The 13,836-nt window shown below is 48.6% G+C and overlaps 1 protein-coding gene and 1 long non-coding RNA gene across 4 annotated transcripts in view; one reads left to right on the top strand and one right to left on the bottom strand.

The window, feature by feature from the left end:
* Window positions 1–943: 943 nt before the first annotated feature.
* Window positions 944–13,836, bottom strand: part of PATZ1 (POZ/BTB and AT hook containing zinc finger 1) — a 21,288-nt gene continuing 8,395 nt past the window's right edge. The window contains exons 3-5 of one of the 3 annotated variants that reach the window (XM_017499538.2): window positions 10,647–10,818; window positions 3,930–4,067; window positions 944–2,454 (exon numbers count right to left, since the gene is read on the bottom strand). In XM_017499538.2, coding sequence (XP_017355027.1) covers window positions 2,036–2,454; window positions 3,930–4,067; window positions 10,647–10,818 — 729 coding nt within the window. In that variant the 3' untranslated portion in view covers window positions 944–2,035. The remainder of the gene's footprint in view (window positions 2,455–3,929; window positions 4,068–10,646; window positions 10,819–13,836) is intronic. The other 2 variants (XM_017499540.2, XM_017499539.2) reach the window with 2 other exon arrangements.
* Window positions 3,090–13,123, top strand: LOC108283287. Its single transcript, XR_001816758.2, has 3 exons — window positions 3,090–3,352; window positions 4,767–4,988; window positions 12,962–13,123. It is a non-coding gene; the product is annotated as an uncharacterized LOC108283287 (long non-coding RNA).

The raw sequence follows: 13,836 nt of genomic DNA, 5'->3' as shown, positions 1-13,836 counted from the left end.
CGTGATCTTGCCTCACTGCAATGTCTGCCTCCCGGGCTCAAGCAATTTTCTTGCCTCAGCCTCCCGAGTAGCTGGGATTATAGGCGTGCACTACCACGCTCAGCTAATTTTGTATTTTTAGTAGAGATGGGGTTTCACCATGTTGGTCAGGCTGGTCTCAAACTCCTGACCTTAAGTGATCCACCCACTTCAGCCTCCCAAAGTGCTGGGATTACAGGCGTGAGCCGTCAGGCCCAGCTGGCTTGTCCCCTCTTGTTCCTCATTCTTATTCCCGTTAATTATCCATCGTGCTTGCTTCTTGCTTCCTGTTTGTTGTTCTTTCCTTCTTTTCTTCACACACTCAAAACTAACATGCACCAACCTTTTATTTAACATCAGGTAGATAACATGGTAGGGGAGACAAGTTGCTGAGCTTCTTAAAGCCCCTTGGCCATGAGGAGTCCCTGCTCACATCCCTCCTCAGATGATAGGTGGGTAGGCTATGTCAGATCCCCTCTCCAAGTCTTCTCTCCCAGAGCCCCACCCCGCTTCATACCTCCCTGGTCCACCCTACTCACCCCCCTGCTGTCACTTTCCCCTCACCTTGCCCAGTTTTTCTCCTTGCATTTCTCATTATCTGAATTCATATTTAAATTGTCTATCTCTCCCATTAACCCTCACAGCAGTGTCGTGTTCACCACTATATCCCAAAAGCATGAAACCATGCCTGGCATACAAGCAGTGAAGACAAAAACTGAATATTTGTTGAAAAAAATGGGTGAATTCTGGCACTCTAAAGTCTTCAGTGCGACTCTCCACCTGTCAATCCCAGTGGAACTGGTACAATGAAGTGGAAAAGGGGTCTTCTGGGCTCCCACTCCCACCCCAGGTGCTGGGGTATAGACTGCCCACCTCTGTGTCCCAAAGATCCCACAGCTGAAAAACTGGACTCGAGGGAGCAGGGAGAGTAATGTACTAACATTTTTAATACAGTCTGATCAGATCAATTCACATCACAAGGTCAACCTGGGCTTGCTCACATGTGGCACAACTGAGGTACACATTGTCCCTGCCTGCTGGCTCTCCTACCTCCCTGGCTCCCAACAGCATTGAAACCCCCTACTTCCCTGACCAGACTGGCATTTTTTTTAATTTTGCATAAAACTATTTCTTCCATAGACTTCAAACAATCAACTAGCCAAGTTAATTATGGTACATCTAAACAAAGTTTAATACTAACCCTAATGTGTGACTGCGGTTTACAAAGAGCTCTGTATCACCTGGGATAGCTTTCAGTAGCAATTCACTACAACTGGTCCTAAAAAATAATAACAATAATAATAATAATTAGAGAATTAAAACCCAACAGCAAGTTGAATGGTTAAAATCACGTAAGAACTGAAATTTGGGGTGGGGGTGTCCTCAATACCTGAGCTTGTCCTTGCAGTGAAAATGCTTGCCGCTAAGCAGGGCTCAGAAAGGTCTGGAGCCCTCCAGGCAAAGGGCTGAGCTCGGGGGAACTCTCAGAGGACACTCACCCCATGGTCCATGGATGCTGAAGGCTTCTGGCTTCCTTAAAAACAGTTGGGCATCCGCATTGTTTAAGTGGGTGGAGACCCTAGTGTGGTTCTTTTGAAGGATATGGGAAGGGGGGATGAGGAATTAGAGAAGTGGGAGAGGACCAAAATCACTGAGGTCCCAGAATACCGTAGACTTGGGTATAGGATTGGGGTCACTAAGAATTGAGCACCAGGAATTCCAGCTTCTGCCCATTAGAGAAACTGGGACTGGTTTTGCCTTGGAGGCCTATGTAGTGTTTTATGCCCTTTTCCCATACTGGGTCTCACTGATATTTCTGCAGAATATCAGATGAAAATCTATTTCTAAAGACCACTGGGAGAATGGGTGGTGGAGCAGTTGGGGTAGGGTTGGGGGGTAGTTAAAAATGAATAAAAATCTCTCAGCTACAGAACCCAAAGAAATCACTTCCCTCCGCATTCACAGCATTTCCCAACAGTCCCCAAATGGCTGTTTCCGTGGGGACAGAGCAGCTGCCTCATTTCCCTTCAGGCCCCATGGGCTGCTGGTCAACCTCAGGATCTACTAAAGATGACGCAAACGCCGACTGAACAATCTGAAACCCAAAGGACTCAAGGAGAGACATGTTCTGCTGAGGAGAAAAAGGTGAGCCAAGGGCAGGGCCCAGGTCCCCCAAGGGGCCCCCAAGAGCCCGGACATGCACCTTCTGGATGTGTTTGTTCAAGTAGGACTTAGAGCGGAAGAAGCTCCCACATTCAGGGCATGGGTACTTCTTCTCCCCATCAGACTCCATTTTGTTTTTGGGGACTGCCATGTCGCAGGAGAAAGAGCCATTGGCACTCTGCTTCTCCGGCGTCTTCAGGTCGCTGGCATCTGAGAGGTCACCATAGGAGTCAGAGCTCTCAATCGGATCCTGATGTGAGCATTTCTGGCCTTCTACAAAAAAACAAAATACAGGAGAGAGATGAGGCCAGGTTCTGGAGATGCCCCCTCCTGGAGGGGTCATGAGGGGCCAGCTCACAGACCTGTGGAGGGCAGCCGTTGGCCAGCCACCACCCTGGCAGAACCCACAGAGGGTCAGCTGGTCAGTCTGGGAGCTTGGAGTGCCTACAGGGGTAAAATGGCAGGGCCCTAGGGCCACCAGCCTCCCTTGCTGTGAACTCTTCATGCAGCTGCACGTATACTGCTCACCATCATCTCAGCCTGCTTCAAGGAAGGGATACAGGATACTCTACTATTGCTGCCCAGAACAACTCAAAGACCCCCAACTCCTAGGCACTCTTTTGGGTGCCTCTAGGAGTAAAACTGATATTCTGATGATGCCAAACCAGTGTAACAGTGGCCTTGTCTCCTACACCAGACTAGCTACACCCTAGCAAGGCAGGCAGAACCAGAGCCATGAGGTCCTCAATCTGGGTAGACCCCATCAATGGCTCAGACAGAAGCCAATCCTTCTCCTAATGCTACAAACACAAGCCTTGCCCTTACTGCCTTCCTTCTGCCAAAACCCTTCCAGGGCCAAGCAGCCGAAGCACAGAGATTGAAAGGAACTCTGAACAACTCAAGTCGGCTGGGTGTCCCCACCCTAAGCCCCAGACAAGCTGGGCCAAGAGACAATCCTGGCTGCTCTGCCTTGCCTGGCCTACACTGGAGTCCTCCACCAATCAGCAGCTTCCTGCCTGGGTCCAGAGAGCCATGCCGGGAAGGAAGGTCTGTGATGGGAGCATGGAGCATGCCATCTCTGCTGTTTCTACCATCTGCCAAGCCCCTGGCCTTATCCCCAAGGCAATGACCATGTGACATACCACAAAACGACCTGAATCAACAAGTGAAGGTAGGCCTGGGGAGCCCTCCACAAACCAACTCCCAAGTCAGAGGAGTCAGATAGCTCATTATTGCCATGCATCTCACAACCACAGCCAGAGGCTCTCCGGAAAGGGCCACTCACAGCAACCAATCACCCCTATTGTGAGAGAAGCCAGACACTGGCTTCCACCGGCCCACTGGGTCAAAAGAGGAGAAAGCATTCAGCCGCAGTTCCACACCATCCTAAAGGGCAACAGGCAGTGGACAGGCCCAGAGTGACTCATCATGCAGGGCTCTTCTTCTGCCCAGGGCCTGGGGCATCCCTGCAGGGCTCCAGACGGTGAGGGCTGGCCAGGAGGAAGGGAGGAGGGCTGGGGAAGAGGAGGCGGAGGCCGGATCTTGGCAGTGCCCTAAAGCCTCACTCACTGCCCTGGAGTGGGATACCCACTGTGACTTTTGTCCTGGAGGCCACTGCCACTGAGATCTCTGAACCTCCTCAAGGCAGCCAGAAAGCCGGCAGCCTTCCCGCCTCCCCACGCCCAGCCCAGCGCCCCCACAACACAGTCTGCGCAGAGAAGCAAAGTGCAGAGCAAGGGGTCGCTTGCCTTTGTTGCCATAGGTCCTGGCGCAGTGGAACGCTGCTCCCCCATTCAGGATGGGCTCCTGGTGCCTGGAGACCTGGGGAAGGGGAACACCGTGGTGGGTTTTAACATGGACCTTTAAGTAGGAGGCAGAGGAGAAACCTAAACAAGACAAAAGGAGATGAGATCCCGAGGCCGGCAAGAGATACCTCTCTCCTTCCCCCAAGCCTCTCCTCTGGCCGCTCTGGCTAGCATTCCCAGGTCAGCTGCACCTAGAGGGGGCCCCCTCCTTGGCTCAAAAATGGCTGCAACCACATGAGCCATGTGGCTCAGGATGGAGGGTGGCACTGTCCACAAATCAGCTTCTCTGCAGAGCCCACTCTGCAAGGCTGCGGTGAGAAGCCTAGGCTGGCCACCTGGTGGGATGGCCTGAGATCCTGCTCCTGCTAGGGCCAGAGGCCCACTGCCTCTAGGCTTGCTTGATGCCTCAGTAACAGGTGGTTTGAGTGGATGTCTCCTGCAGGAACCATGACTAGAAATGTGGTTAGACAAGAATTTGAGGCTCCAGGGAAGCCGCAGGATTCTAGCCAGCAGGATGCCTGCTTAATCCTTGTAAAAGGAAATTGGACAACAAACGAGATGGAGGTAAAATGAATCCCAAAAGAACGCCTCCAGGGATCCCATCTTCTACCTGTCAGGAGATGTTCTATTTTTCTAACTTCCCCACCTTCAGCATAACAGGATTTAGTAACTGTTTAGATCTTTTGAAGAACAAAGACAAAAATAGGAAGTTGTATCAAAGGAGTGCGGTCATCTCTTATTCATGGTAGTCTTTTGGTTTGATTTTGGTGCATCCACCAGGTTCACGTACAGGAGAAGAAACAGGAATGATCTTTGTCTTTATTTTGGGGAGAGGACAATCCAGCCGTCGTGGGACTATTCCAGCCCACCTTCCATATGCTTCGGTCAGTTTGAGCCACGAAGAGTAGATCTTGGGCCAATTTCCACAGCAGCCACGAGTCCAAGGATACAGAATCAGGCAGGCCGATAAAAGGATTTTGTGTTGGATTTCACAGGAAGGAGGTATGCCATCGAACCCCACTGTGGTCAAGGATCAGAAGGTGCCTTTAGCAGGAACTGAAGCTTTTTAGTATAAGGCCCACTTAGGGTGCCAGTGCCCTGACAGTGTCCCTTTAATCCATTTCAGATCAGGCTGACTCATTATCAGGTGTTTCCATTCACTTTTAAAATTACACAGTCACAGGATAACAGTGAGATCCACTGCTAAAGGGTCAGAGGCTGAAGAGTACTATGTAATGTCTGCACGAGATTTGTTTTTAAAAAGTCTGAAATGGCATGGCATTTTGAATGCTGCTGAAACTGTAATAAAGGTTCACCTTTGGCAAATGCTGATGGCACACCAGGGCCCAGCACACCACATGCACTATTCTACAGGATTTGCCCAACACCCTATGTGCTACATCACTATTATGCCCATTTCACAGATGAAGAAATAAGAGGCTTGGTGAGGTTAAGTAACCTGGTCACACATATAGCTACTAAGTGACAGAGCCTAGAGTCCAGCCCCAGGATCATGTGCCACCAGAATTTGGCCCTTAGCTACTGGGCAGCTGCTTTAGCCCACTTATGTCTCATGTTCCATTATTGGAACCCTAACCTTGTAAGTTTTATTTATATCCTACTGCTCAAGATCATAGTCAAGATCTGATTTTCACAAAAAAAAATTTGCAACCTCCAGCATAAATGGGTTATTGGTTCCTGTGTCTTAGCCCTGAGCCCTAGAAACATCCAGTGGACTTTTGCAATAAGTTTCATTATCATCATTTATACTCATGTATTCTTCTGCCATAATGGTAGGTTAGAATGGAAGCTGCTGGAAAAACAGGGCTGGCCTGTGGGAACTTTATTTAACAAGTACTCTACTCCTCTGACAGCAGTTAGTGGTTCTGAAGGGAAATGTGGGGTTGAGCCAATTTTCCTTCCTTTCCCAATACAGCTACTTCAAAGATCTGTCTAGACCAGATGCTAGTGTCCTGCCCTGCCCAGTAGAGCAAATTGTCCTGTGCCATGACCGAAGTGGTCTGCCTAAGGCTGATCACAGGTATAGATTAGTCTAAGAGAGTCCCATGTAGATATCCCTAAGAGGGAGGCTGTAGTCAGGAGTGAGGAGACAAGGTTAATGGGAAAGAGGCTCTTAGCCCTGCCCCTTGGGGTGGTACTATGGAGTCCCCCCACAACAAAGCAGAACCAGGAGACATTGGCTCCCATCAATCAGCACAAGATATCATAACTTTCTGGTAGTATGATGATACCACTGTAGAAGGGAATTTTTTCCTTTGGTTTTTAATCCATTGTGAGGCCTCTAAAGTAGCAAGAAGCTCTCCCCGTGATGAACCAGAGCAGGTCTGCTGCAATCAAAGGGCACAGAAAGGAGTGGGAGAGTACCAAGAATTATTATGTTTACTCCTTACTGGGAGAGCTATACCAGGAGAACACAGCAGATGCTCAATAAAAACTTGCTGAGTTCAGCTGGGCACGGTGGCTCAGGCTTGTAATCCTAGCACTTTGGAGGCCTAGGTGGGTGGATCACCTGAGGTCAGGAGTTCGAGACCAGCCTGACTAACATGGAGAAACCATGTCTCTTCTAAAAATACAAAATTAGCTGGGTGTGGTGGTGCATGTTTGTAATCCCAGCTACATAGGAGGCTGAGGCAGGAGAATCACTTGAACCCGAGAGGTGGAGGTTGTGGTGAGCCAAAATCACATCATTGCACTCCAGCCTGGGCAACAAGAGTGAAACTCGGTCTCAAAAAAAACTTGCTGAGTTTTCCTGAAAAACTGTCTGAGAAACACGTGGCTGAGTCCTCTTGACTTTACCCCAGCTGCAGACTGTACTATCTATAGCAAAACCACATGGCGGGGTGGTAGGAGTGGATCCACAGCTGCCACTTAAAGCCTAGAATTTAAACACAGAACAACTCAGCAGCCAAGTGTTAAGATGAAACAGAAGCTGAGTTTCTGAGCAGAGTACATCTTTGAAGCCAGACATATTTAGCCGGAATTCTAAACTTACCCACCCATTCACCACTGATTAATCAAGAGCCAAAGAGGCAGCTTGATCCAGCCATCCACGCAATGGAGATGCTGAGCACACATGTGATTGCCACTACAACCCATAAGCCACAGGTCCTTTCACTCCAGAGATGACAGGCTTATTAGCAAAAGGCCACTGCTCCTCAGTTGCATTTTCTTGCCTGTGTGCCTGCACTTGGCACTTCAGGAGCAAATCATCTTTTGGCAGATCCCACATCCATGCAGGGGCTTGGGGACTGTTTTCTCCTTGTCCAAACCCTGAAGAGGCCATCCCCAACTGCACTGTGTTGGAGTGGGCCTACGTAGCTTTATCTGAGATCAGGAGAACGGCAGGTTCTCTGCATCCATCCACTTGTGTGCTTACCTCTGATGGGAGAAGACTTCCTCTACCTTTCAATCAATGATGTTTGTATCCAAATGTCTCTGTCAAAGGCAGATTCCTGATAATATATTCATCTTCCTCATACCAACACATAGGCATATATACAAAGATCCTGCTACAGAAATTTTAAATGAAGAAAATCAAGGCCGGGCGCGGTGGCTCAAGCCTGTAATCCCAGCACTGTGAGAGGCTGAGGCGGGTGGATCACGAGGTCAAGAGATCGAGACCATCCTGGTCAACATGGTGAAACCCTGTCTCTACTAAAAATACAAAAAATTAGCTGGGCATGGTGGCGCGTGCCTGTAATCCCAGCGACTCAGGAGGCTGGGGCAGGAGAATTGCCTGAACCCGGGAGGCGGAGGTTGCGGTGAGCCGAGATCGCGCCATTGCACTCCAGCCTGGGTAACGAGAGCAAAACTCCGTCTCAAAAAAAAAAAAAGAAAAGAAAATCATGGTGACCAGCCAGGGCCTTCTCCTTTTCAACTGTTAAACTCAACTGATTTCCTCAACTCGAAAATGAGGGAACAAGCTTTTCTAGCCATAATATTCTCTCTACTGCAAATGATCTTCCTCTACAAATAGTATCATACACATCCTGATATGTCTGTATGATAAAGCCAGAGTTATCTGTCTCTCACCAACTTGCATCTGACTCACGTGTGAGGCTGCAGGAGTCAGGCTGCCTTCCCTCTTTCCCATTCTTCACAGCCAGGAGTCGTTTTTGTGGCAAAGACTGAAGAAGACAGATCTATAGGTAGATACTCAAGTCAACTAAGAATTGTTGGGACTGAAGGATCTGAAGGCACCTGGAAGTTCACCTGATTAAATCATAACTGGTCTAATCAGCTGGCTGACATTTAGCCTTTGCTTGAACGCATGCAGAGATAAGAACATTCATTTATTCGTGCAACTCCTCTTATAGGTATAGGCTTGGTGGCAGCAGGGCAAAGGAGGACACAGAGCTCTCTGTTCTGATTCCAATGTCTTAATCTCAATGTTTTTGGTGCTCAGAAAGAACTTTATCCTCTTCTTTTTTTTTTTTTTTTTTTTTTTTTTTTTTTTTTTTTTTTTTGTCTCTTCTTATTTCTGCCCAAGGAATGAGTCCAGGAGTAGAATCCAGCTCCTCCTCTTCTGATAAAAACTGCAATTGTTTTCTCTTCCTTCTGAGTACCCAGCATGGGTTGGACCAGAACCTTCTTTAGTCTTCTTGCAGGAAAGGGACTTCCCACTCTGGCTCTGGGACCAAAGATGTTTGGCCTGTGATCAGATCCAGTCTTGGCTTTTCTGAGAAAAAGTAGACTTTGGTTTACTCTTCTAGATTCTCCATTCCAGTCATGTCCCTTATGGCTGTTGCCCAAGTTCTCTTTACCAGCCCTTAGAAAAGAAATCCTGACATACAATAGTTGTTGGCTTTGCAACATCAGCTGCCTCCTAACTGGGCCAACTTTCCCACTATTCCTGCTGCTCTCAGTTCTTCTTTCCTCCTTAGCTGGGCTCCCAAGGGCTGTGGCCCTGGATCTCCTGTCCAGTTCCTGCCCTACTCCATCATCTGGGCTGGGCTTTCTGAGTTTTATCATGAGTACCCTTCTCCACTCAACAGTTTTCAGCCTCTGGTCTCTGACCCCAGTTCTCAGACTGGGAACTTCCACATTGAAAACTTGGCAAAATCCCTGTTCCAGCAAGTTTTGAGTTATCTGGGGGAGCTGTCAGGAAGCCAGGTTAGGATGAAGCAAGACAAGAAACAACATCTAGGGCTGGAGCAGCCTCAGTCAAGACAGTCAGCCACAGCCCGATAACTCCCTACACGTGCAAGCCCACCGCTTGCAACCTGGAGGAAGCTCCTGTCAGAAATGGGCTCTACTGACATGTCAGAAAACAGAACAGACAGCTTAAAAGGCCTTTACTAATACCTCCCTGCAGGTGTCCTGGTGGTACAAACCGCAGGTATGAAGCTGCAAGGAGGGACCCAGTTCCAGGACAACAAGAACACCCAGCTACTCAGCAATCTCCTTCCACCATGGACCTCAGGGCACATGAACACAGCACGGGCACCCAACAATTCCACCAAGGCCTGCAGGAGTGTTGTGCCTGGTCCAACCCAGAGAGTCAACAAGCATGTCTTTCCCAACATTGTTACAAAGTGCAAGGATAGGGCCTCCGAAGTGTGCAGCTCCTTTCACCTACCTTGTCTCTTGGGATCCTCATAATAACCCTGTGAGGTGGGAAAGGGGGGTATTCTTAACCCCATTTGAGAGATAAAGAAACTGAAGCTTAGAGAGGGAATGGGAGAACTCAAGGCCAACTAGTGAGAGGCTGAGACAAAACCCTGGGTCTCTTGATTCCTGGTTCAGTGCTCAACCCACTAAGCCATACCCCAGGCTCTCAGAAGCATTGGAACAAGCAAAAATGCCCCAGGAGATAAGGACATCCCAGCAGCCTCCCCACCTGGTCAAAGCAATGCACACCATGCAGAAGCATCCTCAATGTTCACAGACAGCTGCTCTGCCCTCCTTTACCACAGACATAGCACAAGCCTCCACTGATGCTGTGCTTGCCAAACACAAACATCTAGCACTTCCAACAGCCAACTAGACCCGGCAGAACCTTGGGGACAGGCTTGACTTCACCCAACACGACACCACTGCCATAGAGTTACACACTACCTAGGCCCACCTTGTCCTCAAGCACACTGCCCTGTTCAGAGTACCTTCCACTTTCCTCTCCCATCAAGGCCACAATCTACCTGAGCTTGGGCTCTCTTCTGACCACCTGTGCTAGCAAATGACTGCTCCTTGTTTATCTCCAGACTCAGCCTCTTTCCCTGGCTGCTGAATTTCATATGCCAGTGAATCAACCAGCAACAAAAGCTCTCAAGCCAGACTGACCTCTTTTTCTCCCACTTTGGGACCTATTAACTCCCCGACCAACCTCAGTAGTTCAGTGGTGTCTGCTAAATGCATCCATCCTGCCACCTGAGTAGCAGGTGGGAGTTATGGGCCCAAGCTTGGGAAGAACTTCTCTCCTTCCATTCCAACCTGCTGGTCTCCTGGGACCTCCCATTCTAAGCACTCCAAGCTTGGGAAGGAAGGGGTCACAAATAGCTAGCTGGGTGATGAAGATGTTTATCATTCAGTGGGAAGGGAAGGGCTGTGTGGAGTCTGAGGCAGGGTCATCAAGACACCCCTAGGCCTCCCATACACGCTCAGGCCCATCCTCTGGAAGTCAGGAAACAGTGAGCAGTTTACCTCGGTTACAGATACTGCAGAAGTTGCTGGGCCCCTCACTGTGCTTCTTCAGGTGGTCTGCCATGTATGCTGCCCGCAAGTACTTCCCACACACCTGGCAGGGCACCTTGTCTTCATGACAGGCCAGGTGGGAGCGCAGACGGTCTCGGGTGGCAAAAGAAGCGTTGCAAGTCTGAAGGCAGAAAAGAAAACGGGATGAGGTGAAACCCAGCACACCACACCTGACTCCCCACCAAGTGCACCATGAAGCAAGAGCAATTTCTGGCCATCACATGACCTCCCTTTATAAAGGGAGCTCTAGAGTTTGGCTCAGGCTCTCTACCCAGAATGCCAAGCAGCTGTTCTTATTTCCCATGGTGCCTCCTTACAGGACACTTGGGTGGAAATCACTGGTACTAACTAAATGACTACTGGAAATGTGCCCAGGACATGGCAAGCTAAGTTCTATACCCCTCTACACAATGAAGAGTTATACATTTGCTCATCCTTAGACATTGAGAATTGACTTTAGGTGCATTGGCTATAATGCACAGAATTACATTTACATGACCTTACAGATGAGTTATTGGCATATAAACCAGCCTTCCTGTTCTCTATCCCTGGGTTTTCCCTAGTTGTTTTATACAAAGAATTCTATTTCTTCATTTTATTCAAAAGTGACATTAGTCTTAGCCAGGGAAATGGAAAGGAAAGGCAAGACAATGTACAGAGATAATTCTTCATAATATTTTTGTGAGTTTTAATTTTAAAAGCAGCCCATAAAATGATAGTGGCAGCTGGGCGCAGGGGCTCACGCTTGTAATCCCAGCACTTTGGGAGGTCAAGGCAGGCGGATCACAAGGTGAGGAGTTCAAGACCATCATGGCCAACACAGTGAAATCCCATCTCTATTAAGAATACAAAAATTAGCTGGGCGTGGTGTTGGGTGCCTGTAATCCTAGCTACTTGGGAGGCTGAGGCAGGAGAATCACTTGAACCCAGGAGGCGAAGGTTGCAGTGAGCTGAAATTGTGCCACTGTACTCCCGCCTGGGTGACAGAGCTAGACTCCATCTCAAAAAAAACAAAACAAAACAAAACAAAAGTTAGTGGCAATTCTGATGACGTGAGAATTAGCATACAGAACAAGGGCCAGAGGCTTCAAGAGCGTTTGCGGGCCAGGCGAGGTGACTCACGCTTGTAATCTCAGCACTTTGGGAAGCTGACGTGGGTGGATCACCTGAGGTCAGGAGTTCAGGAGCAGCCTGGCCAACATGGTGAAACACTGTCTCTACTAAATATACAAAAAATTTAGCCAGGTATTGTGGCAGACGCCTATTAATCCCAGCTATACTTGGGAAGCTGAGGCAGGAGAATCACTCAAACCCAGGAGGTGCAGGTTGCAGTGAGCTGAGATTGTGTCACTAAACTCTAGCCTGGGCAACAAGGTGATACTCTGTCCCCCCCCCCCAAAAAAAAAAAAAATTTGGCTGGGCTCACACCTGTAATCCCAGCACTTTGGGAGGCCAAGTTGGCTGGATCACCCAAGGCCAGAAGTTCAAGACCAGCTTGGCCAACATGACAGCATGGTGAAACCTCATCTCTACTAAAAATACAAAATTAGCCAGCAGTGGTGGTACATGGCTGTAATCCCAGCTACTCAGAAGGCTGAGGCAGGAGAATCTCTTGAACCCAGGAGGCAGAGGTTGCAGTGAGCTGAGATCATGCCATTGCACTCTAACCTGGGCAAAAAGCAAAACTACACTCAAAAAAGTGTTTGTGAAACATTAAGCTGGGGAAGTGCTGGTGACAGCAAAGATGATGATACATTATGTGCCAGCCAGGCACCATGCTTAGCCTTTCAGAGGCACTTATCTCATGCAACCCATCCTGATGGCAGCCCTCTGAGGCAAGCTGTGTGATTACCCTCCAAGAGAGTGTGGCTTTGGAAAGCTGTGGTGTGAGCTGAGAACCAGCTCAGAGCCAGGCTCCCAAGCTGGATGAGTCAGGAGCTGAAGGTCAGAACAACCAGCACCCTGAAAGGACCCAGGTTGGCAGGATTTCCTGTACCTGAGGACCTGGCTTAGTATCAGTGATCAGTCTCCCAACAACATCCCTTCCTCAGCTGGAGCTTACAAAGGCATTCCAGCCATGGGGGTCACAGAATATGGGGAAGGCCCTGAGAAGAGATGTATCTGTTGGCTTTCAAGCTATTTTGGTACCAGGGAGATGTTTCAGGGGTTCTAGTCAATGTTGACTCACTTCTTTTTTTCTGTGTGTGTGTTTACTGTTATAGAACTGTAAGAGAAAGCAACATTCACCTTTAAATGTGTTACAGATCAAATGGTAACCCACTGAAGACTACCTTGTGCTAGAATGGAACTGCCCTTGCCATCTCTCTTTAACAGAAGCACATCCTGAGAACCTACCTGAGAGCTCAAGGTAAGAGTCTGAACACTGTCACCACATACAGACAGCTAACTATCTCCTTACCGTACAACCAAAGCAAGAAACAAACACATGCGACGCCGTCAAGGTAGAAGACACCACTGTTTACTACCCCAGTCCCAAATATCTGTGTACATTAGCACAGCCTTACCTAGCTCTTCTGTCATTGTCTTTTTAAGTAAACATTACACATTTGAATTTGTAGCAATGAAATACTGCTTTTATCCGTTTTATATATTCAGTGTATTCATATCACAAATGAGGCGACTAACTTTAGAAGGTGAACTTGCCTAAAACACAAGACTCAGCTACTAAAGAAAGTCTAACACACCCACCCTCACCACAGCCAGGCCAATACTCTACCAATCCTCCTGTCCACCCTGGGATATTCTGATCCCTCCCAGTTCACGGCTGGGCCAGTGGAGGCCCTGAGAGGATATGAGACAGCTGGACTAAGAACCTGTCCAACAGCCTGTGCTCTTACCATCTCCAGATTCAGGAGAGAGAGCTTCTGGAGAGTGAAAGGTACTCATCCTTTATAACACAGTGTATAGTACTTGGCAGCCAGGACTCTAAAAGGGAACGTTGAACCGATTTGTGCAAGGAAATTCCAGCATGTAGGTGAGTTAGAAAGCACCATGGGCCAGGCGCAGTGTCTCACACCTGTAATCCCAGCGCTTTGGGAGGCCGAGGCGGATGTATCACAAGGTCAGGAGTTTGAGAACAGCCTGGCCAAGATAGTGAAACCCTGTCTCTACTAAAAAT

The sequence above is a fragment of the Cebus imitator genome, unplaced genomic scaffold (assembly GCF_001604975.1).
Source record: "Cebus imitator isolate Cc_AM_T3 unplaced genomic scaffold, Cebus_imitator-1.0 Scaffold258, whole genome shotgun sequence".
In the NCBI taxonomy this organism is placed as follows: domain Eukaryota; kingdom Metazoa; phylum Chordata; class Mammalia; order Primates; family Cebidae; genus Cebus; species Cebus imitator.
The sequence above is the reverse complement of the archived record's forward strand: the minus strand, read 5'-3'. Positions and strand labels throughout refer to the sequence as shown.